The sequence below is a fragment of the Danio rerio genome, chromosome 6 (genome assembly GCF_049306965.1).
Source record: "Danio rerio strain Tuebingen ecotype United States chromosome 6, GRCz12tu, whole genome shotgun sequence".
Taxonomy (NCBI): Eukaryota; Metazoa; Chordata; class Actinopteri; order Cypriniformes; family Danionidae; genus Danio; species Danio rerio.
Window position 1 is genome coordinate 18,992,142 of NC_133181.1, and position 22,705 is coordinate 19,014,846.

General features: G+C 36.9%; 2 protein-coding genes and 1 long non-coding RNA gene across 6 annotated transcripts; 1 reads left to right on the forward strand and 2 right to left on the reverse strand.

Moving 5' to 3' along the window:
* Positions 1-792: 792 nt before the first annotated feature.
* LOC137489744 (serine/threonine-protein kinase pim-3-like) lies at positions 793-3,088 on the reverse strand. Its single transcript, XM_073953959.1, has 9 exons — positions 3,051-3,088; positions 2,790-2,834; positions 2,489-2,659; positions 2,284-2,366; positions 2,119-2,169; positions 1,670-2,042; positions 1,365-1,544; positions 1,179-1,274; positions 793-1,083 (listed from the first exon to the last, which is right to left on the reverse strand). Exons 2-9 carry the CDS (start codon positions 2,815-2,817, stop codon positions 1,055-1,057), a joined length of 1,011 nt encoding a protein of 336 aa, XP_073810060.1. The 5' UTR covers positions 2,818-2,834; positions 3,051-3,088; the 3' UTR covers positions 793-1,054.
* Positions 3,089-3,809: 721 nt separating this feature from the next.
* LOC137488047 (serine/threonine-protein kinase pim-3-like) lies at positions 3,810-22,290 on the forward strand. 3 transcript variants are annotated; one of them, XM_073953938.1, is made up of 8 exons: positions 3,810-4,384; positions 4,515-4,685; positions 4,808-4,890; positions 5,005-5,055; positions 5,132-5,504; positions 5,630-5,809; positions 18,475-18,674; positions 21,416-22,290. In XM_073953938.1, exons 1-8 carry the CDS (start codon positions 4,357-4,359, stop codon positions 21,560-21,562), a joined length of 1,233 nt encoding a protein of 410 aa, XP_073810039.1. In that variant the 5' UTR covers positions 3,810-4,356; the 3' UTR covers positions 21,563-22,290. The 3 variants fall into 3 exon arrangements, with proteins under 3 accessions (XP_073810039.1, XP_073810038.1, XP_073810040.1); XM_073953937.1 differs by having other exon boundaries at positions 18,475-18,902; positions 21,416-22,271; XM_073953939.1 differs by lacking the exons at positions 18,475-18,674; positions 21,416-22,290 and adding exons at positions 5,900-5,995; positions 6,091-6,329.
* Positions 13,242-17,747, reverse strand: LOC101885417 (uncharacterized). 2 transcript variants are annotated; one of them, XR_012407896.1, is made up of 7 exons: positions 17,336-17,413; positions 17,147-17,208; positions 16,610-16,676; positions 15,730-15,782; positions 15,504-15,619; positions 14,823-14,951; positions 13,242-14,731 (listed from the first exon to the last, which is right to left on the reverse strand). It is a non-coding gene; the product is annotated as an uncharacterized lncRNA (long non-coding RNA). The 2 variants fall into 2 exon arrangements; XR_012407895.1 differs by lacking the exon at positions 14,823-14,951 and having other exon boundaries at positions 17,336-17,747.
* Positions 22,291-22,705: the final 415 nt, after the last annotated feature.

The following is a 22,705-nucleotide window of genomic DNA, read 5'->3' on the forward strand; positions in this document are numbered from 1 at the left end:
TTTTCTAACTTGGAATTGAAGATTAAATCAAAAAACTATTCAGCACTCTTCAATGTTGAAATTTTGTAGTTCAATGTCCACAAAAACACAATATTGTTTATTTCAAATTCTCATAGAAACTTTTCTTTTTTACTTAAATTGAAGATCACTCAAAATAAAAAAAAACATTTGTTAAATATCAGCATGCGTGTATGGACATTTACTGAGTTTATTATCGACAGATCTGTGTTTAAGTAAAACAATTCGGCTAGTTTAGATTTTTATGATTTAAATTCAGACATCAAATATTGCAAATAAAGTTTTGGTCTAGTTAGTTCAGCAACTACAGACAGCATGATCATATCTGACTGAACAGAGTCTCCTAATTCCTCCAGTGTCTGTGTTACTTCATTCATTTTCCTTCAGCTTAGTCCCTTTATTCATCAGGGGTCGCCACAGGAGAATGAACCGCCAAAATATCCAGCATATGTTTTACACAGCAGATGCCCATCCAGCTGCAACCCAGTACTGAGAAACATCCACACACTCTCACATGCACAAACACACTATGGCCAATTTAGTTTATTCAATTCACATAAACCACATGTCATTGAACTGTGGGGGAAACCCATGCCAACACATGGAGAACAATCAAACTCCACACAGAAATGTCAACTGGCCCTGCTGGTACTCGAACCAGCGACCTTCTTGCTGTGAAGTTACAGTGCTAACCACTGAGTCACTGTGCTGCCCTAGGTTTGAACATTTACATTTTAGTGAAACCAGTAAAGACAAAAAAAAACTGCTGTAATTGCGTATAAAATAACTTTATTGTTTATGATTTATTTAACACCTTCCCCTGTTTTTCTCTAAGTGTTCTAGAAACTGTACATTTGTCAACTGTAGACTAGCTTTTGTGTGTGTGTGTGTGTGTGTGTGTGTGTGTGTGTGTGTGTGTGTGTGTGTGTGTGTGTGTGTGTGTGTGTGTGTGTGTGTGTGTGTCTTCAGCTCGTACAGCTTCACACAGAGCCTCACAGATGCAGCAGAGGAAGCTCAGGATCAGGATCTGTTCTCCTCAGTTCCTCTGCCCCTCCTGCTCTCCTTCTACAAATCATTGACAGCGTTTATCTACACTGAACCTGACAATGCAACCCAAGCCATGACTGCTGGATTCAGATAAGTGTAATGTCACTGGCCACCTGTGCAGTGCAACCAGGGATGGCTCTCAATGTCAGCTAAACTGGGTCGATCAGCCGGTGCTGCACTGAGACACCAGCGAATCAGCTGACGGCACTCTGTTACACACAACACCGTCTTCAGAAACACGCAACAACACACTTCTGCTCGCTCACTAGGCTATCTCTAAATGTGTCTGAATCTCTTACCTGTTGACAAGCTCCTAGGGAAGGTCAGTCTGCTTCTGGACGTGACCCTCTGTGCGCCTCTGAATGGGAAACGGTCACACAGGATGTTGTAGAGCGTCACTCCTACTGACCAGACTGTAGCTGGAGTCGCATGGTAGCGATGTCTACGAAACCACTCAGGAGGAGCGTATGCAGGAGTGCCTGAGAGACATAAGAAGACCACAAACATCTGCTCAACATGCTCCAGTACAGACAAATTCCCTTTAGTGGATCAGCAGAAGTTCACAAACATCAACAGAACGTTTCCTTCTGTAACTCAAACTCACCTGCAAAGTATTTGTAGGCCGATCGCTTCAGCAGATCTCCACAGCCGAAGTCCAGCAGCTTGATGTCCTGGGACTCTGTGGAGATCAGGAGGTTTTCTGGTTTGACGTCCCGGTGCAGGACGCCGCGGCTCTCGCAGTGTTTAAGGGCCGCAATCAGCTGCACCAGCACTTTCTTTGCAAGACGCTCATCCAGACAGCCGTTCTCCTCACAGAAGCTCTGGAGATCTTGGCAAGGATCCGGTCGCTCCAGGATCAGGATGTAGCGCCTGGGACGGTCAAACCAGTCCAGCAGCTGCAGGACACTGGGGCAGGCAGGAGCTGATGTGACACGGGTCATCAATGCCACCTCCAGCGGCAGCCGACCCTGACCATCCTGCAGGACAAACCCTCCATTATATCCAGAACTCAATCAAACACAGCAAACACAACAGATTCACATCAAAACATACAACTTTCAGTCGCTCGGGGGTCCGGTCCTTCGACACAAACTTGATGGCCACCTGCAGACAGGAAAAGCAGAGTAAATCACACCTGCCTGATTGTGACACATGACATTTACTGACAGCAACATTTCTAAAGCATGTCTGAACAAAGGAGGGAAGAAAATCTCTTACTGGCAGTCCATCAGACCTGCGCATCCCAGCAAACACAGAGCCGAATCCACCTCGTCCCAGCAACGGGCCCTTCAGGTACAAGTCTGCAACACAGAACAGCACAAGAAATGAGGAAAAGAGAGAAAGAGAAAACATGCTGCGGTCTCATCAATGACAAATCATTTCCTAACTGAGCCATAAGATCTAGAAGATGAGCTGTGCTGACCTCTGCGAGAGCGTTTGGCTGGTCTGCTGGACGAGGTGGACAGTGTTTGCTGGCTGCTGCTCTGCCTTTTCCTCTTGCTGTTCCTCTGGTCTGTGGATGCAGAACCAGCCAAATGTGAAGGCAGAGGAGCCAAAAAACCAGGAAGCTCAGTGGTGCAGTCCCGTGTATCTTCTGTGCATCAAAACATTTTTAATGAATCTTTTTTGTTAACTTCTGTAATCCTTTTCATATTAGTCAAACATCATACAGCATCATACAGTGATAAACAATGACAAACAAATGAAAGATTAAAAACACTCACCTCCTCTTTCTTCACCCATGTGGGACATGGACAATCTCCTCCAACCTGCAATAAAACAGACAAAAACAGACAAATATGAAAATAAATGTAAAACAAAGTAAAGAAGAAGAAGAAGAAGAAATGAAAAAAGAGCAACAAAAATGTGTTTAAAAAAATAATCAGAAAAATAACTAAAATAAAGATGATTAGAGAAATTGTGCTCTTTAAAATAAGTCTTTCTCAGAAATCCTCCAACAGCTTCAGAAATCTCAGGAATCGCACAGAAATGCTCTGCAAAGTCGCCTCGTCTCTCAACCAACAGATTGCGATGGGTTTGATTGTTTTTATATGCGGTCAGAATTCATACCACAACACGCGTTGCTATAGCAACTAATAATGGCGTGACCTTGCGTGCCTGAGATATTTTTTTTATTTTCATGAATACAATTCATGCAGTTATTCGATGTCCTAAATCTTAATTATTAATAATAATTAATTAAAAGCTCTTGTTATAAAATTAAATAACTATCATTTTAATAGGCCTATCAGCTTTGAGTAAAACTTGATAGCGTCACCACCGACATTAGCAGCAGAGAAATCTTTAACGAAAATCACACAGAAATTCAAGAATAAAGTTTTTAATAAACATTACCAAACAAACGAGCTCTTCTATAAATGTAACTTACTATAATGAAGAAGTGGACAAAGATGAAATTGTTCTCCATTCGGGAGATCTACAGGAATCATAAACTGTTTTCAGAAAAATTATTGTATTATTTTCTGAGGAACACATTTCTAGGAGTTTATTTACGCTAAATTTCATGTTATTGCCGAATCACGCTGAAGCAGGGCATTACGAAAGGTCATGTGACTGACGTCCCTGACGTCACTCCTTGCGTAGTAAATGTATGGCCAACGCACAATTTAGGTATATTAATGAATTATATTTTTAAATGAAATAAATTGTATAATAAACAACAATAATATTAAATTAAATAAGGCTTTTAGTATTTCATTCCATTTAATTTCGATAGCTCAATCAGTGTATGGTGATGACGCAGTATTGATGAAAGCTGATTGGCCAATTGAAAATTACCCCGGAAATTAAATTTTTATACATTTTTAATTTAATAACAAGAGCTTTTAATTAGAACTAATCGGATTTATACCCCTTTTTGGCTATTTGTATTTTACAATTTTAGTTGCTATAGCAACGCGTGTTATGATATGAATTCTGACTGCATATAAAAAACAATCAAACCTATCGCAATCTGTTGGTTGAGAGACGAGGCGACTTTGCAGACCATTTCTGTGCGATTCCTGAGATTTCTCAAGCTTTTGGAGGAGAAAAAGACTTATTTTAAAGAGCACAATTTCTCTAATCATCTTTATTTTAGTTATTTTTCTGATTATTTTTTTAAATACAATTTTGTTGCTGTTTTTTCATTCCTTCTTCTTCTTCTTCTTCTTCTTCTTCTTCTTCTTCTTCTTCTTCTTCTTCTTCTCCTTCTTCTTTACTTTGTTTTGCATTTATTTTTTATATTTGTCTGTATTTGTCTGTTTTATTGCAGGTTGGAGGAGATTGTCCATGTCCCACATGGGTGAAGAAAGAGGAGGTGAGTGTTTTTAATCTTTCATTTGTTTGTCATTGTTTATCACTGTATGATGCTGTATGATGTTTGACTAATATGAAAAGGATTACAGAAGTTAACAAAAAAGATTCATTAAAAATGTTTTGATATACAGAAGATACACGGGACGGCACCACTGAGCTTCCTGGTTTTTTGGCTCCTCTGCCTTCACATTTGGCTGATTCTGCATCCACAGACCAGAGGAACAGCAAGAGGAAAAGGCAGAGCAGCAGCCAGCAAACACTGTCCACCTCGTCCAGCAGACCAGCCAAACGCTCTCGCAGAGGTCAGCACAGCTCATCTTCTAGATCTTATGGCTCAGTTAGGAAATGATTTGTCATTGAAGAGACCGCAGCATGTTTTCTCTTTCTCTCTTTTCTTCATTTCTTGTGCTCTTCTGTGTTGCAGACTTGTACCAGAAGGGCCCGTTGCTGGGACGAGGTGGATTCGGCTCTGTGTTTGCTGGGATGCGCAGGTCTGATGGACTGCCAGTAAGAGATTTTCTTCCCTCCTTTGTTCAGACATGCTTTAGAAATGTTGCTGTCAGTAAATGTCATGTGTCACAATCAGGCAGGTGTGATTTACTCTGCTTTTCCTGTCTGCAGGTGGCCATCAAGTACGTGTCGAAGGACCGGACCCCCGAGCGACTGAAAGTTGTATGTTTTGATGTGAATCTGTTGTGTTTGCTGTGTTTGATTGAGTTCTGGATATAATGGAGGGTTTGTCCTGCAGGATGGTCAGGGTCGGCTGCCGCTGGAGGTGGCATTGATGACCCGTGTCACGTCAGTTCCTGCCTGCCCCAGTGTCCTGCAGCTGCTGGACTGGTTTGACCGTCCCAGACGCTACATCCTGATCCTGGAGCGACCGGATCCTTGCCAAGATCTCCAGAGCTTCTGTGAGGAGAACGGCTGTCTGGATGAGCGTCTTGCAAAGAAAGTGCTGGTGCAGCTGATTGCGGCCCTTAAACACTGCGAGAGCCGCGGCGTCCTGCACCGGGACGTCAAACCAGAAAACCTCCTGATCTCCACAGAGTCCCAGGACATCAAGCTGCTGGACTTCGGCTGTGGAGATCTGCTGAAGCGCTCGGCCTACAAATACTTTGCAGGTGAGTGTGAGTTACAGAAGGAAACGTTCTGTTGATGTTTGTGAACTTCTGCTGATCCATTAAAGGGAATTTGTCTGTACTGGAGCATGTTGAGCAGATGTTTGTGGTCTTCTTATGTCTCTCAGGCACTCCTGCATACGCTCCTCCTGAGTGGTTTCGTAGACATCGCTACCATGCGACTCCAGCTACAGTCTGGTCAGTAGGAGTGACGCTCTACAACATCCTGTGTGACCGTTTCCCATTCAGAGGTGCACAGAGGGTCACGTCCAGAAGCAGACTGACCTTCCCTAGGAGCTTGTCAACAGGTAAGAGATTCAGACACATTCAGAGATAGCCTGGCGAGCGAGCAGAAGTGTGTTGTTGTGTGGTTCTGAAGATGGTGTTGTGTGTAACAGAGTGCCGTCAGCTGATTCGCTGGTGTCTCAGTGCAGCACCGGCTGATCGGCCCAGTTTAGATGACATTGACAGCCATCCGTGGTTGCACTGCACAGGTGGCCAGTGACATTACACTTATCTGAATCCAGCAGTCATGGCTTGGGTTGCATTGTCAGGTTCAGTGTAGATAAACGCTGTCAATGATTTGTAGAAGGAGAGCAGGAGGGGCAGAGGAACTGAGGAGAACAGATCCTGATCCTGAGCTTCCTCTGCTGCATCTGTGAGGCTCTGTGTGAAGCTGTACGAGCTGAAGACACACACACACACACACACACACACACACACACACACACACACACACACACACACAAGCTAGTCTACACTTCCACTTAGAGAAAAACGGGGACAGATGTTAAATAAATCATAAACAATAAAGTTATTTTATATGCAATTACAGCAGTTTTTTTTGTCTTTACTGGTTTCACTAAAATGTAAATGTTCAAACCAAGGGCAGCACAGTGACTCAGTGGTTAGCACTGTAACCTCACAGCAAGAAGGTCGCTGGTTCGAGTACCAGCAGGGCCAGTTGGCATTTCTGTGTGGAGTTTGAATGTTCTCCATGTGTTGGCATGGGTTTCCCCCACAGTTCAATGACATGTGGTTTATGTGAATTGAATAAACTAAATTGGCTATAGTGTGTTTGTGCATGTGAGAGTGTGTGGATTTTTCTCAGTACTGGGTTGAAGCTGGAAGGGCATCTGCTGTGTAAAACATATGCTGGATATTTTGGCGGTTCATTCCCCTGTGGCGACCCCTGATGAATAAAGGGACTAAGCTGAAGGAAAATGAATGAAGTAACACAGACACTGGAGGAATTAGGAGACTCTGTTCAGTCAGATATGATCATGCTGTCTGTAGTTGCTGAACTAACTAGACCAAAACTTTATTTGCAATATTTGATGTCTGAATTTAAAACATAAAAATCTAAACTAGCCGAATTGTTTTACTTAAACACAGATCTGTCGATAATAAACTCAGTAAATGTCCATACACGCATGCTGATATTTAACAAATGTTTTTTTATTTTGAATGATCTTCAATTTTAGGTAAAAAAGAAAAGTTTCTATGAGAATTTGAAATGAACAATATTGTGTTTTTGTGGACATTGAACTACAAAATTTCAACATTGAAGCGTGCTGAATAGTTTTTTGATATAATCTTCAATTCCAAGTTAGAAAAAATACAAATACTAAACTTCTTACGAGAATTTAAAGTAAACACTACTGTGTTTTTCTTCTTTGTGCACATCAAATTACAAATTATCCCAATATAGCGCAATAAATCTCTTTTTAGGACGATCTTCAGTTTCAGGTTAGAATACAATTATAATTTTGAAAGTAATTTAAAATGTACATTTTGTTTATTTTCATGTGTAGGTCAAAGTTTCAACAACTCAATCATTTTAAAAAGCATGTGCTCAAACTAAAAGAAGTAAAAAAGTGCTTTTGTGGTGCAGGGTCACGTCTCTCCTCAGTAAGTGATCATGGACAACACAAGGGGGCAATGTTCAGCACAGAGAATCACAATTTAACTAAAACGTATAAGACTGCGTGTTTTTCATCATCTCAACAGTTTGTCTAATGAAACACACAATAATTTAACATTTATTTTAACAAATACAGCTCATAGTGTTAATAACATTGTTTACTCTACACTTTGTACCGTGATCATGATGATTGTTTGTTATGAGCAGGGCCGGATTTGGTGATTTGGGGGCCCTAAGCAATTCGAGTCATGAGACCCAGAAGTCCTTCAGTAATAACCACTTTTCATATTTGCTTATTTATTTAGCTGTCTTTATCTTATATCACTCTGTCTTGCTGTCTATATTTTTATCTGAACACAATCTCTACATTTTAAAAGATTTGTTTGCTTAAAATGAGTTCACAACTAAAAATAATGAACAAACTATTTGTTTTCTAAAACTAAATTTTCATCTGATTTGACTGCTGGACTGATCCATGATTGGGGGTGGGGGGACACAATTGCACACATGTACTGATTAAAGTAAATTTGTATTTGTTAGAGCCTTATCCTACAAAATACGACAGGAAATGAGATTATATATAATTTATAGAAACTGTTATTAGTATTTATTGTTGCCTCCAGACTTCCTTTGGGCCCTAACTTCAGCTGCTTACTTCGCCTATTGGTTTAATCCACTTTAAACCCTGCTGTTGTCATTACTAAAGATATTAAGTCAATATAACTTGATATTAATAAAAATACCAAGTTTTGGCATCAAATGTGTGTTTAACTTACTCATCAGGCAGCAAAAAACTTAATTCATATTGTAAGTTCTCTGAACTTAACATTTTAATTTCTTTAAATGATTCACCATGTCTCTGTTTAAAATGATTGGTTGTGCTTGAGATTCTGCCTTGACAACCGCACTGATTGGTCAATATATGTTATTTGACTCAAGGTGGTCATTTTGCTTGTGATGCTGAATTCTCCTGAAGCGCAGCAGGACAGAGGCACTACCTGAACCCATCTGACGAAAGAGAAAAGTTAAATTAGTCAGTAGATATTTAAATGCTGATATACATTTTTCTTAATTGATATACACGCTGGGGCAACACAGTGACTTTGTGGTTAGCATTGTCGACTCACAGTAAGAAGGTCGCTGGTTCAATTCACGGCTGGGCCAGTTAGCCCTTGTATTTTAAGTTATCTGTGCTTAAAAATTTAATTTAATGAAGAGACCACATTTGGTCAACTCAATTAATTGAATTGTAGAGTTGTAGATTTGAGTATTCTCAACTTATTAGTGTTTACAGTGTGAGTCAAAGAGTCATTCTGTGATGCTGCAGTGATGCTGAGTAAATAAGAGATCAGCTAAATCATCTAATAAGTAAAAATACAATTCCATACATATTCAAGTATAAATCACTGGCGCAGAAAACAAACAAAACCTACGTGAGACCAAGAGACTTTATTAAAAGAAAAATCATGAAATTAAGTCATACAATGCGTCATTCAGCAGCAATCATAACTTAAAGATTGTAGTCAGTTCTTGTTTTCTTAGACCTGTAGGGTCCAGCCAGTTGGTCCAATGACGGTATCCAATGGTGGATGAAGGTTCACTGCATGTTCGGTCTTTCCAGTGCACAATGTTGATCTATATTAAACTTAACTCATATCTGACTCCAATTTTAGTATGAGGTGGTTTAGAATATTAATATATTTATCCTCGTTTTATCTGACTCCAATTATAAAACATTGAGAAGGTTATTTTGTTTCCGTTCACATTAATTTAGATTATGATTGAATATTCTTTTGATTTGTTATTATACCTTATTCTCATTTACTCAGATTCCTATAGCATCTCGAGTCTTGCACCGGCCGGGTATACAATCTCTTAATACAAGCTTGTCAGTCTTGGTCATTAAACAGAGGCGATTAACCACTCTCCTAAAAAGGCAGAACCCTACTTACTCAATTTAGGAGATTTTTTATGTGGTCCCCATAGATCTGTTATCTACTTAATCAAGACAAAGTATTTTAATAATAATCGCGCAGGATTATACGTTTGTAGATGAAGGCCTAAATATCCACATTTAAAGTAGTTTCAACAATATTTTGTTGTTCTAAATAGTTGGCCTTTTACAGTCCAAGTATACTTGAATAAATGCCAATTTATTAGTCGGATCTCTAACAACATTGTATAGCGTGCCACGCTGCTCCGTCTAACATGTTTTAGTCCGTTACTAACCTGTACAGTGGCTTGTAGTGCTATGGACAACAACATTTATCAGTGATAATAACACGAGGTTTGAATAATTCAAAACATAATTTATTAGTCAGGTAAATGTATTATGCCAAATTCAATCAGTCAATTCATAAACGATCAATACAAAACATCAAATTATCAAAGACAAATCCAAGATGAAAAAGATGCATTCCTGACTTCAAAAATATACATAACATGGATCAAACCATGTTATGGGCTGATCTGGTTAGGCAGAATCGCGCTGAATCTTTCTCAGACCTTACCTTAAATAATCCAAGAATTCCCTCAAGAAAGGGGGTGTGAATAACAAAAGGCATTCACACTTAGGGAAAAGTCACACCCTTCACAGTGGTTCAAAAGATGCCTGAAGTTATATATTTATTGTTTTGATTATGTCTATTTCTGAGAGAACGAGACCATTGTACCAATCGCACTGAGACATTTCAAATGATATCAAACATGATAGTTAAAGTCAGTTTGGTTAATCTAGAACATTCAAACATTGAAATGACCATATGCGTGAGTTGGGGGGATGAAGCTGAGTTTCAGCATACTCAGATGCAATTGCAACAGGAACTGGTTTTTCCCGCATTCCCCCCTGGTGGGTTGTGGAGTCCATTGGCCCTGTTTTCAGCTCATGTTTTGAATTGTCAAAGACATCAAAAATATTTGTAATATTTCAATTCTTACAGACCTAAAATAAATGATTATCTTTGCAAAACGCATGATCTATTTTGTATATGGTGACATAACCTGTTATATGATGTTATACTGGATAAAGACTGCCAAGGGTGTTAAGACATTCAGAATAACACTATTTCAGACTCAGAATATGGCCATGATTATACAATTATAAGTCACTGGAGCACAATTAACTGTCTTTAGAAATAGAAATGACAGAAGCAAATACATATTCATTTTTACCTTCATAAGTATCCTTGCAATGATGTGAAAATGAGATCGCAATGAAAAATGAGATTTTATGTCATATTATTAATCACATAAAATCATAAAGCAGTCAACACTGAAATCCATACATAATACTTTACGTTTGAATGAATCCCATTTCTGTGATATAAATAATAAACATTCTGAACAGAGAACTGTACCATTGAGCAAATACAGCAGAGATACAATAGAACTCACAATGTAGTCACTATCTATTAAAACCAAGATTGGAAAAAAAAGAACTTGAATTTATTTATTATACAAATTTAACAGCAAATGACCTGTTAAAAAGTCACAACATTACATTCAAATCAGCTTCTGTTACTTGCTGCTTTACTTTAATCACAGTTGCGTTGCCCAAAAGGGTCAGTTCTAACATGATTAAATGAATCTTTCTTAAGTATGTCTGGACGAAAGTGACACCGTCACACTTTCAGTTCTCCAAGTCAATGCAGCACATCACGGTAATAAACAAAGATGTAAACAAAGTACATTGCTTTATAAACTATTACAATTACTTGAAGCACAGTCAACATTAATGAAGTCGAGCCAAGTAAAAATGTCAAAGATTAAACAATCAGGCCCTTCTGAAGGCTGAAATAAATCATTAAACACTGACTATCATCTGGTTTGTAATCAATAACTATTTTCAGACCAAAGAAAATCATGCGCTGAATGAAACAAACTGTGTTACAAAGAATAAATCAAGAATAAATGTCACCTTCAAATGTAAAACATCATTTTGTTTTCTATAAAAAGCGATTAGTTACTTTAATGAAGGGATCAAAACCGCTGCCTTAAAAGTGACCAATTGACTTCCCTTAAAATTATGAGAACCTATTAAGTTGACTTAACTTACCTTTTTATAGTCAACTAATTGCTTTTTACAGCGTAATTAAAATGAGATTTAATTTTTCTCAAAATCACAACATTCATGACTGCCCGTTTCGCCACTTACAAATTTAAAATGAAGCATATTTTCATACAATTTGTTGCTCACATTACATGTATGATAACTTAAATATATTTGAATATACTGTATAATATGAATAAAACAATTAGTTTGAAATAAATTAGAGTAATAACCGCTAGACATTCAGCATGCTAAGTTTCTGTGCTATAACTCTAAACTAGATTTAATTAAGAATTATTCTTTCCTGCAACTGCATTTTCAAAAAAAATAAAAATGTTATCCTGGCAATACTGACCACCACCAAATTCAACCACACTGCTAAGAAAAAAAAAAACTGCTGCTGCCACTACTGCTATGCTAACTACTAACACTACTACTACTACTACTACTAATGATAATAATAATATATTTCCTAAATAAAAATCAGTATAGAATTATTTTTGAAGACAAGATAGAAACATTGGTTTAGTGAGGATCATTAAAAAGTGAGCTTTAGCTTTAAAAATAAATCTATAATAATAAAAGATTGTTGTAATTTTACTTTATTTATTCATCAATTAAATTTAGCCTTGGTATCTACAACACTTCTCTTTAAACTTTTGCATTCCTTTACGTTTGATTACAGTATTTTTTAAAATAAATATATTAAGTACATTTAATTCAGAACTTACACACATCTGTGTTTAGCATTTATTATGTTACTTGCTTTGAATCTCACCTGGCGTTTATAAGATACTGTGCCAGGCTGATGTTGGCAGGTGTTCCAGTAATGGTGATCTGGCGGTTTGATGACCCCTCCATGGCATTAGCAATTTGGATCTGAGCCCCAGACATCTGACGGATTTCATTAATTTTGGTGCCCTGATGTCCAATTATACAGCCTATTAGCTGAAAATATAAAGTAGACAGATTAAAATGAGTTCAAGGCGTGTTCTTTACATTCTTCTTTGATTAGGGGTATAACGATACATCATAATGTGAAACTGTGAAATATAAATGTGCTGATGTGCATCGCTTGTGTAAACGATAGGACTTGCAATACTGAACTTGTTTTTTTTGCAGTACTCGGCTTATTGTATAAGGTATATTTCACCCAAAAAGGTCAATTCTGTTTTCCTGTACACTCTAAAAACTGCTGGGTTGAAAACAACCGAATTTGGGTTGTTTTGGTAACCCAGCGCTGGGTAAAAAAGGGACAAACCCAACGCTGGGTTACTTTAACCCAGCAAGTTGGGTTACAAGTTTAACCCAGCATGCTGGGTTGTGATTTTAACCCAACTATTAGTTAAAAATTACTACACTGCTGGGTTGAATGTAACCCAAAATGGGTCAGAAATTTAATCTAGAAACTGATAATTAAAATCACTAAAATAAAAACAATTCTACAGCAATACATAGTTGTTCAGTAATGGAATTTTATTTATGACAAAAGATAAAATGTGTCCAAATGAATTTAAGACATTTTTCCCATCTGCACCTCAGCATTAACCCTTTGACTGCCTGCTCTACCAAATGGTTGACCATGTTTTTACTATTTTAAATAATGACTGTTAAAGTCATAAGAAAGAAGATGATTTATATATATATATATATATATATATATATATATATATATATATATATATATATATATATATATATATATATATATATATATATATATATATATATTTTTTTTTTTTTTTTTTTTTTTTTTTTTTTTTTAATTGGTCTTACACATAATTTTTCAGATTTTTCATAATTCTGGTACTTTTACCATAAACATGCATATCAATCATTTGGTAGAGGTTGATATTTTAGAAATTATAAAATGTGTTAAAATGTACTGATTGTGTTCAATAGCGACATTAGCAGTTGAGAAATGCAATCCAATTTTTTTTTTCTTGAAAGGGTAGTTAAAGGGTTAAGACGATTTCTATGAAAATTTATCAAACTGTATCACAGAAACACTGACTAAAGTTCAGTAACTATGCATCAGACTGAAATCAGACAAATTACCTTAAGAAAATGCATATTTGAAATGCATTCAAAAACATTTGCATCATGTATAAATCAGGAATCATCAGTAAGAGGCAATTGCAATGTTATTGCAGAGTAGAGAAAAACAATAGTATAAGGAAGTAATAATGAAAATGCTTCTAAATGACTGAAGTCAGAAAGTAATTTGAGCACAAACATCAACATATTCTCATATAAATCATCAACTGCAATGCAGAAAAAAATATGTGAAAGTAATAATGAAAAGGCATCAAACAGCTTGAAAAAACAAAACAAACAATAAAAACTAAGAAAATACAAATTTTATATTAAGAAAAAATAAGAAAACATTTTATAACTTTCCTTTAACAATTATGTGCCAACATCAATATATGAGATATAAAGCAATCATCAGTAAGGATGATCAAGTTCAATGTAAATGCAGTTTTGAAGAAAAAACAGATATAAAAGTTAAAATGAAACCTGAGGATGGAAGCATTTTTAAACAAACTTGAAATAGGAAAACTTTTTTTAACTTTTACTCGAACAATCATGTGCAAACATCAATCCTGAGATATAAAAGAGTCTGTAAGAAACATTAGTTGTAATGTAACTGCAGTGTAGAGTGTCTTTAAAAAATATCTAGTCCATTATTATGTGCCGTCATCATAGCAAAGAAAAAAGAAATCAGTTATTAGAAATGAGTTATTAAAACTATTCTTTAGAAATGGGTGTCATGGTGGCACAGTGGGTAGTACGATTGCCTCACAGCAACAAGGTCGGTGGTTTAAGCCTCAGCTGGGTCAGTTGGTGTTTCTGTGTGGAGTTTGCATGTTTTCCCCGTGTTTGTGTGGGTTTTCTCCGGGTGCTCCTTTTCCCCCACAATCCAAAGTACAAGTTAAAGAACACAGAATCCAAGGAAGCAGTGAGGTCACAGTATTAATGATTACTGTTTGTCAGCAAAAATTAATGCTAGCAGAACCCTAATAAACCACAGTCTGCCACACCAGGGAACACTGCTTGGGGTAGTTCACACCAAAGATGTAGAATGCTTTATAGCAAACGTCCACTTTAGCAAGTAATGTACTTTGCAATAATAAATAGCACAGCACGTGAGCAAAGGCTTGAAAGAAGTGGTGGTCTCCAAGGACGAGAACATGAGGAAACTCAATAGATTCTTGAATTCAATGGATGAAGATACTCAGCAATATTGGTCCCAATCTGAAAAAATAAATAGAATTAAGATTTATTAAAAACTCAAAAGTGTAAAAGTTAAATATCTTTAGAGTTAACTTTAGAACACCTAAAATACCTTTAGAAGCAATTAAGGCCATAACACACCAAGCTATCAGCCAGTGTTGGCATTAGTTAACCACTGACCATGGCACCATGCTGCAATTTTTTGGCCCGAGTGAAGATGACAATGCAACAACAGGTTTGCCTAAGGAACTTTTTTTAATAAGTAATAGTAAGGCAAGATGAGCATTTGAAATTATTAAGTATTTAATTGTGTTTTCTTAATGAGAATAGATAAGACCCTTCTTCCTGAGCTGGGACTGTTTGCAACCGTATTTGTATCATTTGAAGCCACATTTAAATTTTCTTTAAGCACTTAATAAATGAGGCACAATCTCAGTCTATGAAGATGGATAAAATTGCTGAAATATTTTCCTAAAAAAAAATCTTTCTGACTGAAGAAAGAATGACATGAACATCTTGGGTGACAAGGGGGTGAGAACATTATGTGTGAATCTTTTGTTGGAAGTGGACTTCTCCTTTAATGAAAATAATTGGCTTACAGGCCATTTAGAGTTTGTTGCATTCACTATCTATATAAAGCATCTTACCAGAAAAAAATTGATAAACCATAGCTGTGACCAAATCACAACTTTCACAAAACCGTCATCTTTTTATGTTTTACGCAGCAGATGCCCTTTCAACTGCAACCCATCACACTCTCATTTACACACACACTATGGACAATTTAGCTTACCCAATTCAGCTACACCGCATGTCATTGGACTGTGGAGGGGAAACCCATCCGAGGCTCAAACCAGCGACCATCTTGCTGTGAGGCGACAGCACTACCCAGTGCGCCCCCATGCCACCCTAATAACAAACATAAAAATAACATTTTCATTGTTAATAAAATAACTAAGACAAGCATTATGCATTAAATGCATCATTATGCATCGAGAAACCTTTAATTGAATCCTTACCCTCTGAATTCTATTCAAATTGACCTAAAAACGAGGAAAGGTTCGCTCCTGTGCTAAAAATAAAACAAGAGAATGTCACTAATTGCATGAACAGCAGATTTTAAAAAATAACCAGACAAAGACAAATTGGCATTAAAGTTTAATCTCTCAGTTTGAAGTGTTGAAGTGGCTAATGATTACTAGGGCTGCCCCCTAATAATTGAATAACCATTAGTCAACTAAAAATTTATTATTCATTCATTCATTTTCTTTTCAGCTTTGTCGCTTTATTAATCTGGGGTAACCACAATGGAATGAACCACCAACATATCCAGCATAAGTTTTATGCAGCAGATGCCCTTTCAGCTGCAACCCATCACTGGGAAGCAAATACTCATTCACACACATACACCATTGACAATTTAGTCTACCCAATTCACCTTTACCACATGTCTTTGGAAACCGGGGCACCTGGAGGAAACCCACGCGAACACGGGGAGAACATGCAAACTCCACACAGAAACGCCTATTGACCCAGCCAAGGATCGATCAAGTGACCTTGTTGCTATGAGGCGAATGTGCTACCCACTGCGTCACCATGCACCCCAAAATTTATTAGTTGCAGAAAAAAAGTCCACACTGGCAAAGTCAATGTATGCTGCATGAATCCGCTGTGTAAAAAATATGCTGGATAAGTTGGCGGTTCATTCTGCTGTGGCGACCCCAGATTAATAAAGGGACTGAGTCAAAAAGAAAATGAATCAATGAATAAAAGGTTTATTAATAAATCTGTAATTATTCAACTAATGCTTCAAATAAACATCACAAGTCAACCAGACAAATGTTTAGACAAGGGCAGCCCTAATGATTACAATGAACCAAGTAAAATATTATTACATACCTTCAAATGTGGGGATTAACTCCTCAAGATTGCATTCTTTTAGTTTGATTTTCACGCAATTATCCATCTGAAAAAGAATAACAGATAAAAGCGTTTAAGCAAAATTAAGTAAAAAAAAAAGATCATGTTAGCCAAAAGTCACTATATCAAAAAAATACTCCTAAATGATAATAATTATCCAGGGTGTCACATAAAACGGATGTCAAACTTTTTCTTTTTGCAGTCGAAGATGATTAGGTTGGAATTAGCCTTAGCTCAGACATTTCCGTTTGCATGAAACGACCCTTACATACAGGATTAATTAAAGATATGTCAAATCACGTCTAGAATGTAAAATGCTCATAGTAAATTAATAACATTTGCTATTCAATGTACAGCTAAACAAAATGTACATGCAGAGCAGGACAATTATTGTATATATTTTGATTAAAAAAAAACATTGTTAGAGAAGCTGAATTCAACACTTATGCATCAAAGTATTGTCACAAAAAATCCATGAACAAACTTAAGAAATACAAGAGTAAAAATACTACTTACTGCTTTACAGTTAACACCTCAGAAAGATCACAAATCACAGTAACGTTACTTACTGTCATCACCTAGCCAACATAAAAATCTGTGTCATTCAAAAGGCATTTTATTACAATAAAAAGCTCCTAAATTATCCTAGGTGTTGTGTTTATAAAGTGGTCATCAAACATGCTTCACGTTAGTTCCATTAGTTACCTTATACTTTTCAAGCTCCTTCCGATGCCATGCGCGCTTTCCCGTCCACCGATCAACAGGCTGGCTGTGAGGCGGAGCAGCAGGTCGGGCGTGAGGCGAGCACAGGTCAGGCGTTAGGCGGAGCAACAGCTCGGGCGTCAGGCGGAGCAACAGCTCGGCCGTCAGGCGGAGAAACAGGTCGCCGTCAGGCGGAGAAACAGGTCCGGAGAAACAGGTCGGTCGTCAGGCGGACTCGGAGAAACAGAAAAAAAAGCGCGTGTATATTATACTAAGTAAACTAAGTGTGTTATTTCTTATGAAAATTGTTAAATACACACTAAATAACTTGCGTCTCAGACAGAATTTCACTCGCTTCCCCTCAAAGACAGCGCAAAGAAAATGGCGGTTTCTCACGTTGATGTCCCTGCATGTTGACGTGACGTGCGTGCTCTCTTTCACGTCCGCGTTCCCAACTTAGCACTGCTGGGTTATAGATAAAGACCGATTTTTCAACCCAAATTGGGTTGAATCAACCCAATTTTGTTACCCAGCAGTCTCAACCCATCATTTGGGTTAAAAAAACCAACCCAGCGTTTTTTAGAGTGTATTACGCTGATAATGCTGTTTCATGGCCGTGAAATCACATGTTTGTTTACCACAGAGATATAACAGATGATACATTTCTAAATAATTGTTCACTTTGTTGCACAGAGAAAGATTCCTTTGCTTCATAAGACCTCAGTGCATCGTCAGGACTTGAGTGTATCATTACACCCCTATCTATGATACAGTTTCCCCAAAAACTGCCTCTCAAAGTTCATGAGTACTGGCCTGTGAACTGGCATCCACACCTATTAACAGAACAAATGCAGGAGAACTGAGAAATACAGAGAACATTGAACACAACATTAAGCTTGGTTAAACTGTGCAACTGTCCAAATCTGTTATAAAACTCTAATAAATCTAATGGAGAATTTCCTGATTTACAGTAAAATACTGTTCATTTTTACAAAGCGACTGACATTCCAGGAGTTTCTAATGGCACTTCACATTTAACTCTTTATTCACTTTTATTTACTGATTGTTCTTAATTGTTCTTATAATAAACAGGTTCATGTTAAATTTTGTTATTAATTTTAGGTTTTTGTTCCATGTCTCAGGGATGTCAATGGCAAGCACCGAGGAATGTCATGCAGCTCACACTCCCAAGAAAGTGCCAACTTCACCCCAAAGTACTCCAGCTGATATGGGGGTGTTTTGGAGAAACTCAGGTTTACCTGTTTGCTTCAGCCAAGACCGGCCACTGCTCCGCTCAGCACAGATGCACTGGCTCACTGCTGGCTTCGGACATGTGTATCAGGCAAGTTTGCGTTTCCCTAGTGAGTCTTCTTGTACAGACCCTGTGCAAGGTCAGGGAGGACGAGGAGCAGATCTTGCTGGTTGCACCACACTGGCCCACCCAGACCTGGTTTCCAGAACTCACACTCCTCGGGACAGACCCTCCCTGACAGATTCTCCTGAGGAAGGACCTTCTTTCTCAAGGAGGTTTTCTATCTGGCACTTACGTCCAGATCAGAATAAGGAGAAGGTAGTTGGAATTTTTATAGATTTAAAGAAGGCATTTGATACAATAAATGATAATATATTGGTAAACAAATGATAAAGGTTTGGTATTAGAGAAGTAGCCTTGGACTGAATAAGCAGTTATTTAAAAAATAGGCAACAGTTTGTGGAAATTGGCAACCATAAATCTTCATATCTAAATGTAAAGTGTGGCATAGCACAAGGATCAGTTTTAGGTCCAATATTGTTTATAATTTACATGAATGATCTGTGTAAGATATCAGAGTTGTTTAAGTTTATATTATTTGCAGATGATAAAAGTTTCTTTTGTTCTGGGGATAATTTACTAAAACTTATGGAGTTGATTAAAACAGAAATTAATTAATTAAAATTATGGTTTGACTTAAACAAATTGTCATTAAATACAAGTAAAACAAAGGTTATGTTATTTGGAAATGCAAACAGCTGAAGAGTGAAAAGTAGCCTACACACAGATTTGCAAACCCCACCTAAAGTTACATTGTAATGGCGCCGATGACAGCGATCATGACATGTGGTGAATGTTGATCTGTGTTTTCGGAGAAGGTGACTGAAGCTCGATGCGTTGCATTCACTGCGTGTTCAGCGCAAATGTCCGCTAAATGTGAAATCTAACACTGTACACATCATCCCCAAAGAAGCTCGCCTTTGCTAAGTTTAAACTGAATCTGCGGCTCATAACAAAGAGCAGTATTGTGCCGGTGATCATCACGAGAATCCTGCTCTGCCTGCTTATAAATTAGTGCGCTGACTCGCCTGCTTTCCACAAACACAGAAGAAAGAAAATCAGCTCATAACAAGACTGAGCATTTAAAATGACACAAACCCAGATCAAAACCTTTAAAGAGTGATAGAAGTGAGACTTTTATTAATTTCTATTGTCCATTCTTTCTTGAGTTACTAACTAAAAACAGTTTTGCAGCTTTCAGCCTTGAATTAAATGATTTATTATAATCTTTTGTTTGTTTTGTAGCAGAAATATTATTTATTAGATAAAAACAATAGTGCAAAATAAATATTTCTTACTGCAATTCTTCATTTTAGTTTGATGCAAACCATAAATTTATTTATAAACTTACATTCAAGCACATTCAGGGCAGCACGATCATGAGAGATGTAATTCATTGTTAGTATTATTGTCATCATTAATATTTAATAATGATTAGACATACATTTTGGAATTATTGCACACAAATATCAATAAGTCATCTCAGCATTATTAGATAGTTGTTTCTGGTTTTTGTTAGTCCTAATTGATGTTGTTCAAATACAATCAATCCCTTAAAATACAAAAAGTCATTAGACTGATGGAAAATGTGGGCTATTTGGAGAATACAAATCCTTTATATTTAAAATGAAAGATACTCAAGTTCAATGATTTGGTTCAATTTAAAACAGCACAATTTATGTTTAAAGCTAGGAATGAATTACTTATAAAATTTATGCAAAAGTTATTTGAAGAAAGACAAGGGGGATATAATCTGAGAGAAGAACTAAGGTTTAGGAGGTTGAAAACAAGGACAACTTTAACAAGTTTGTGTATGTCTGTCTGTGATGTGAAATTATGGAACAGTCTAGATCAGACTCCCAAACAATGTCAGGATAATAATCAATTGAAGAAGTTGTATAAATGTATATTATTAAAGGAATATAATGATGAAGGTGATTGAAAAAGGATAAAGCGAGAAAGGTATGATGAAGTTTTAATTAATGGCTATTTGCAGTGTATTTTTTTCCTTTGGGTCTGTTACAAAATGTAAAGGTACAAATGGAATCAAACATATAATTTGTCAAAGATGCCAAAAGGATAAAATATATTTTATGAAAAAGAAGAGATCAGTAAAAGAAGAAATCAGTTTAAGTAATAGACGAATGATGTGTGTGGTGATGAAGTGGGAAAATAATAAGCTTGTGCTTCATCCCACTCCATTTTTGACCATGTTGAAATGTATTTTTTGTTAATGATGTTTTATGTATGATATTTCTGTTTGAAAATAAATAAATCAAATCAAATCTCTGAAATCTTCATGTGTGATCTATAGACGACATAGAAACCTTAAGTGACCTGCCAGCATCGGTAGCTGACCTCTCATGCCCTTTTGGGATCACTCTGTGGTCCTCTGCGCACTGCAAAGAGAGCCACTTGATTCAGTATCTCTAAGTTTTCTTTTCTTGAAGACAGCTCTGCTCATCACACTGGCTTCTATTAATAGAGTCCGGGACCTGGAGGCATTTTCTGTCAGCAAATCATGCTTGGAATTTGGGCCAGCTAACTCTCACATTGTCCTGAGACTCTGGCCTGGCTATGTGCCCAAGGTTCCTACCACTCCAGATCAGATAGTGAGACTTTAAGCATTGACCCTGGAGGAGGCTTACTTAACCCCTCCATTGCTGTGATCAGGTCGCACACTGGGTGTTTACGTGGCCCAAACAGAGCATTCTCTAGTCTGTTTTTTTTTCTTCTTTTTGTTTTATTTTGCTTTGTGTCTGTTTTGGCAGTCGGCAGAAGGAAAGTGCCATATCCAAGCAGAGGCTGGCACACTGGGTTGTGGATGCCATCGCCCTTGTGTATCATACCCAAATCAAGGTGTGTCCTCAGGGATAAGTGCACACTCAACTGGAAGTCCCGCATCCTCCTGGGCATGAGCAGCAGAGCCTCTCTAACAGACAACTGTAGAGCTGCGGCTGGGCAACACTTAAAACATTTGTGAGATTCTACCATCTCTGAGTACATGTACATGTGATTTCTCAAATGTAATAAATTTGCAGCAATTTGAAAAAAAAATCACATTGTCATTATGGGGTATTGTGTGTAGAATTTAGAGGTAATAAATGAATTTGACTCATTTTGAATTAAGGTTGTAACATAAAAATGTGGTTAAAGTGAAGCGCTATGAAAACTTTCTAGATGCTCTGACTGTACTGATACTTTACATTTGTCCATGACAGGGTTGACACAATGTGAGGTTTGTTTACTGTTTTTCTACTTGCAGATTATTTGTAAAAAGTGCAGGAGCTTGACCAACATTCATTTCTTACAGTCTAAGGTCTAATTAATACAACAACTGTGGTTAAATCAAAACTCTCAAACAATTTAGTCTCGAAGGCACTTTATAGTGAGAATGACCCTCATACAATTATATATATCCGGGTGAGTAATATGTAAGGTGGAGTAAAATGTCATGTGTAGTTAAAGGTATGTAAGGGTGTGTATTTACCACCACCTACTGGAAGTTTTAGATTCTTATTTTGAAGATTATTTTCATTTTAAAACATCTTTTTTTCATAAATGCAGTAAAGTACAATTAGCTGAATTGTTTTCACACATATAAAATAAACTTGTCATCATTTACACATTTTGTGTCATTTAAATCAATTTCTTTCTATTGTAGATTATTTTGTGTGTTTACTTGCTTCTTTTCACATTTAACACAATGATGAATTGAAAATTTTTCACTTTTTCGAGTCAATTTTATAACATTAAACATGGAATTTTCTCAATAATTTGCATTAATTTAATTCAGGATAACCAATAACTTTATAGTGGTCACTTCTTTTTATTTTTCCTGAGGATCGTAAGTTTTACATGTTTGATGAAATAATCCCTTCATTTCAATGTGTTTTAGTGAAAGTAGACTCGGCCATTTCAAGACGCTGAAAACGTTTTTATTTTATTATTATTAAAATATTCTTTGAATGAAGGTTATTAATAAATATTTGACCTATCAATATTTAATTCTTAATGTCTGCAAGACTTATTTCGTGTTATTCTATGTGTAAGTGTGTGTG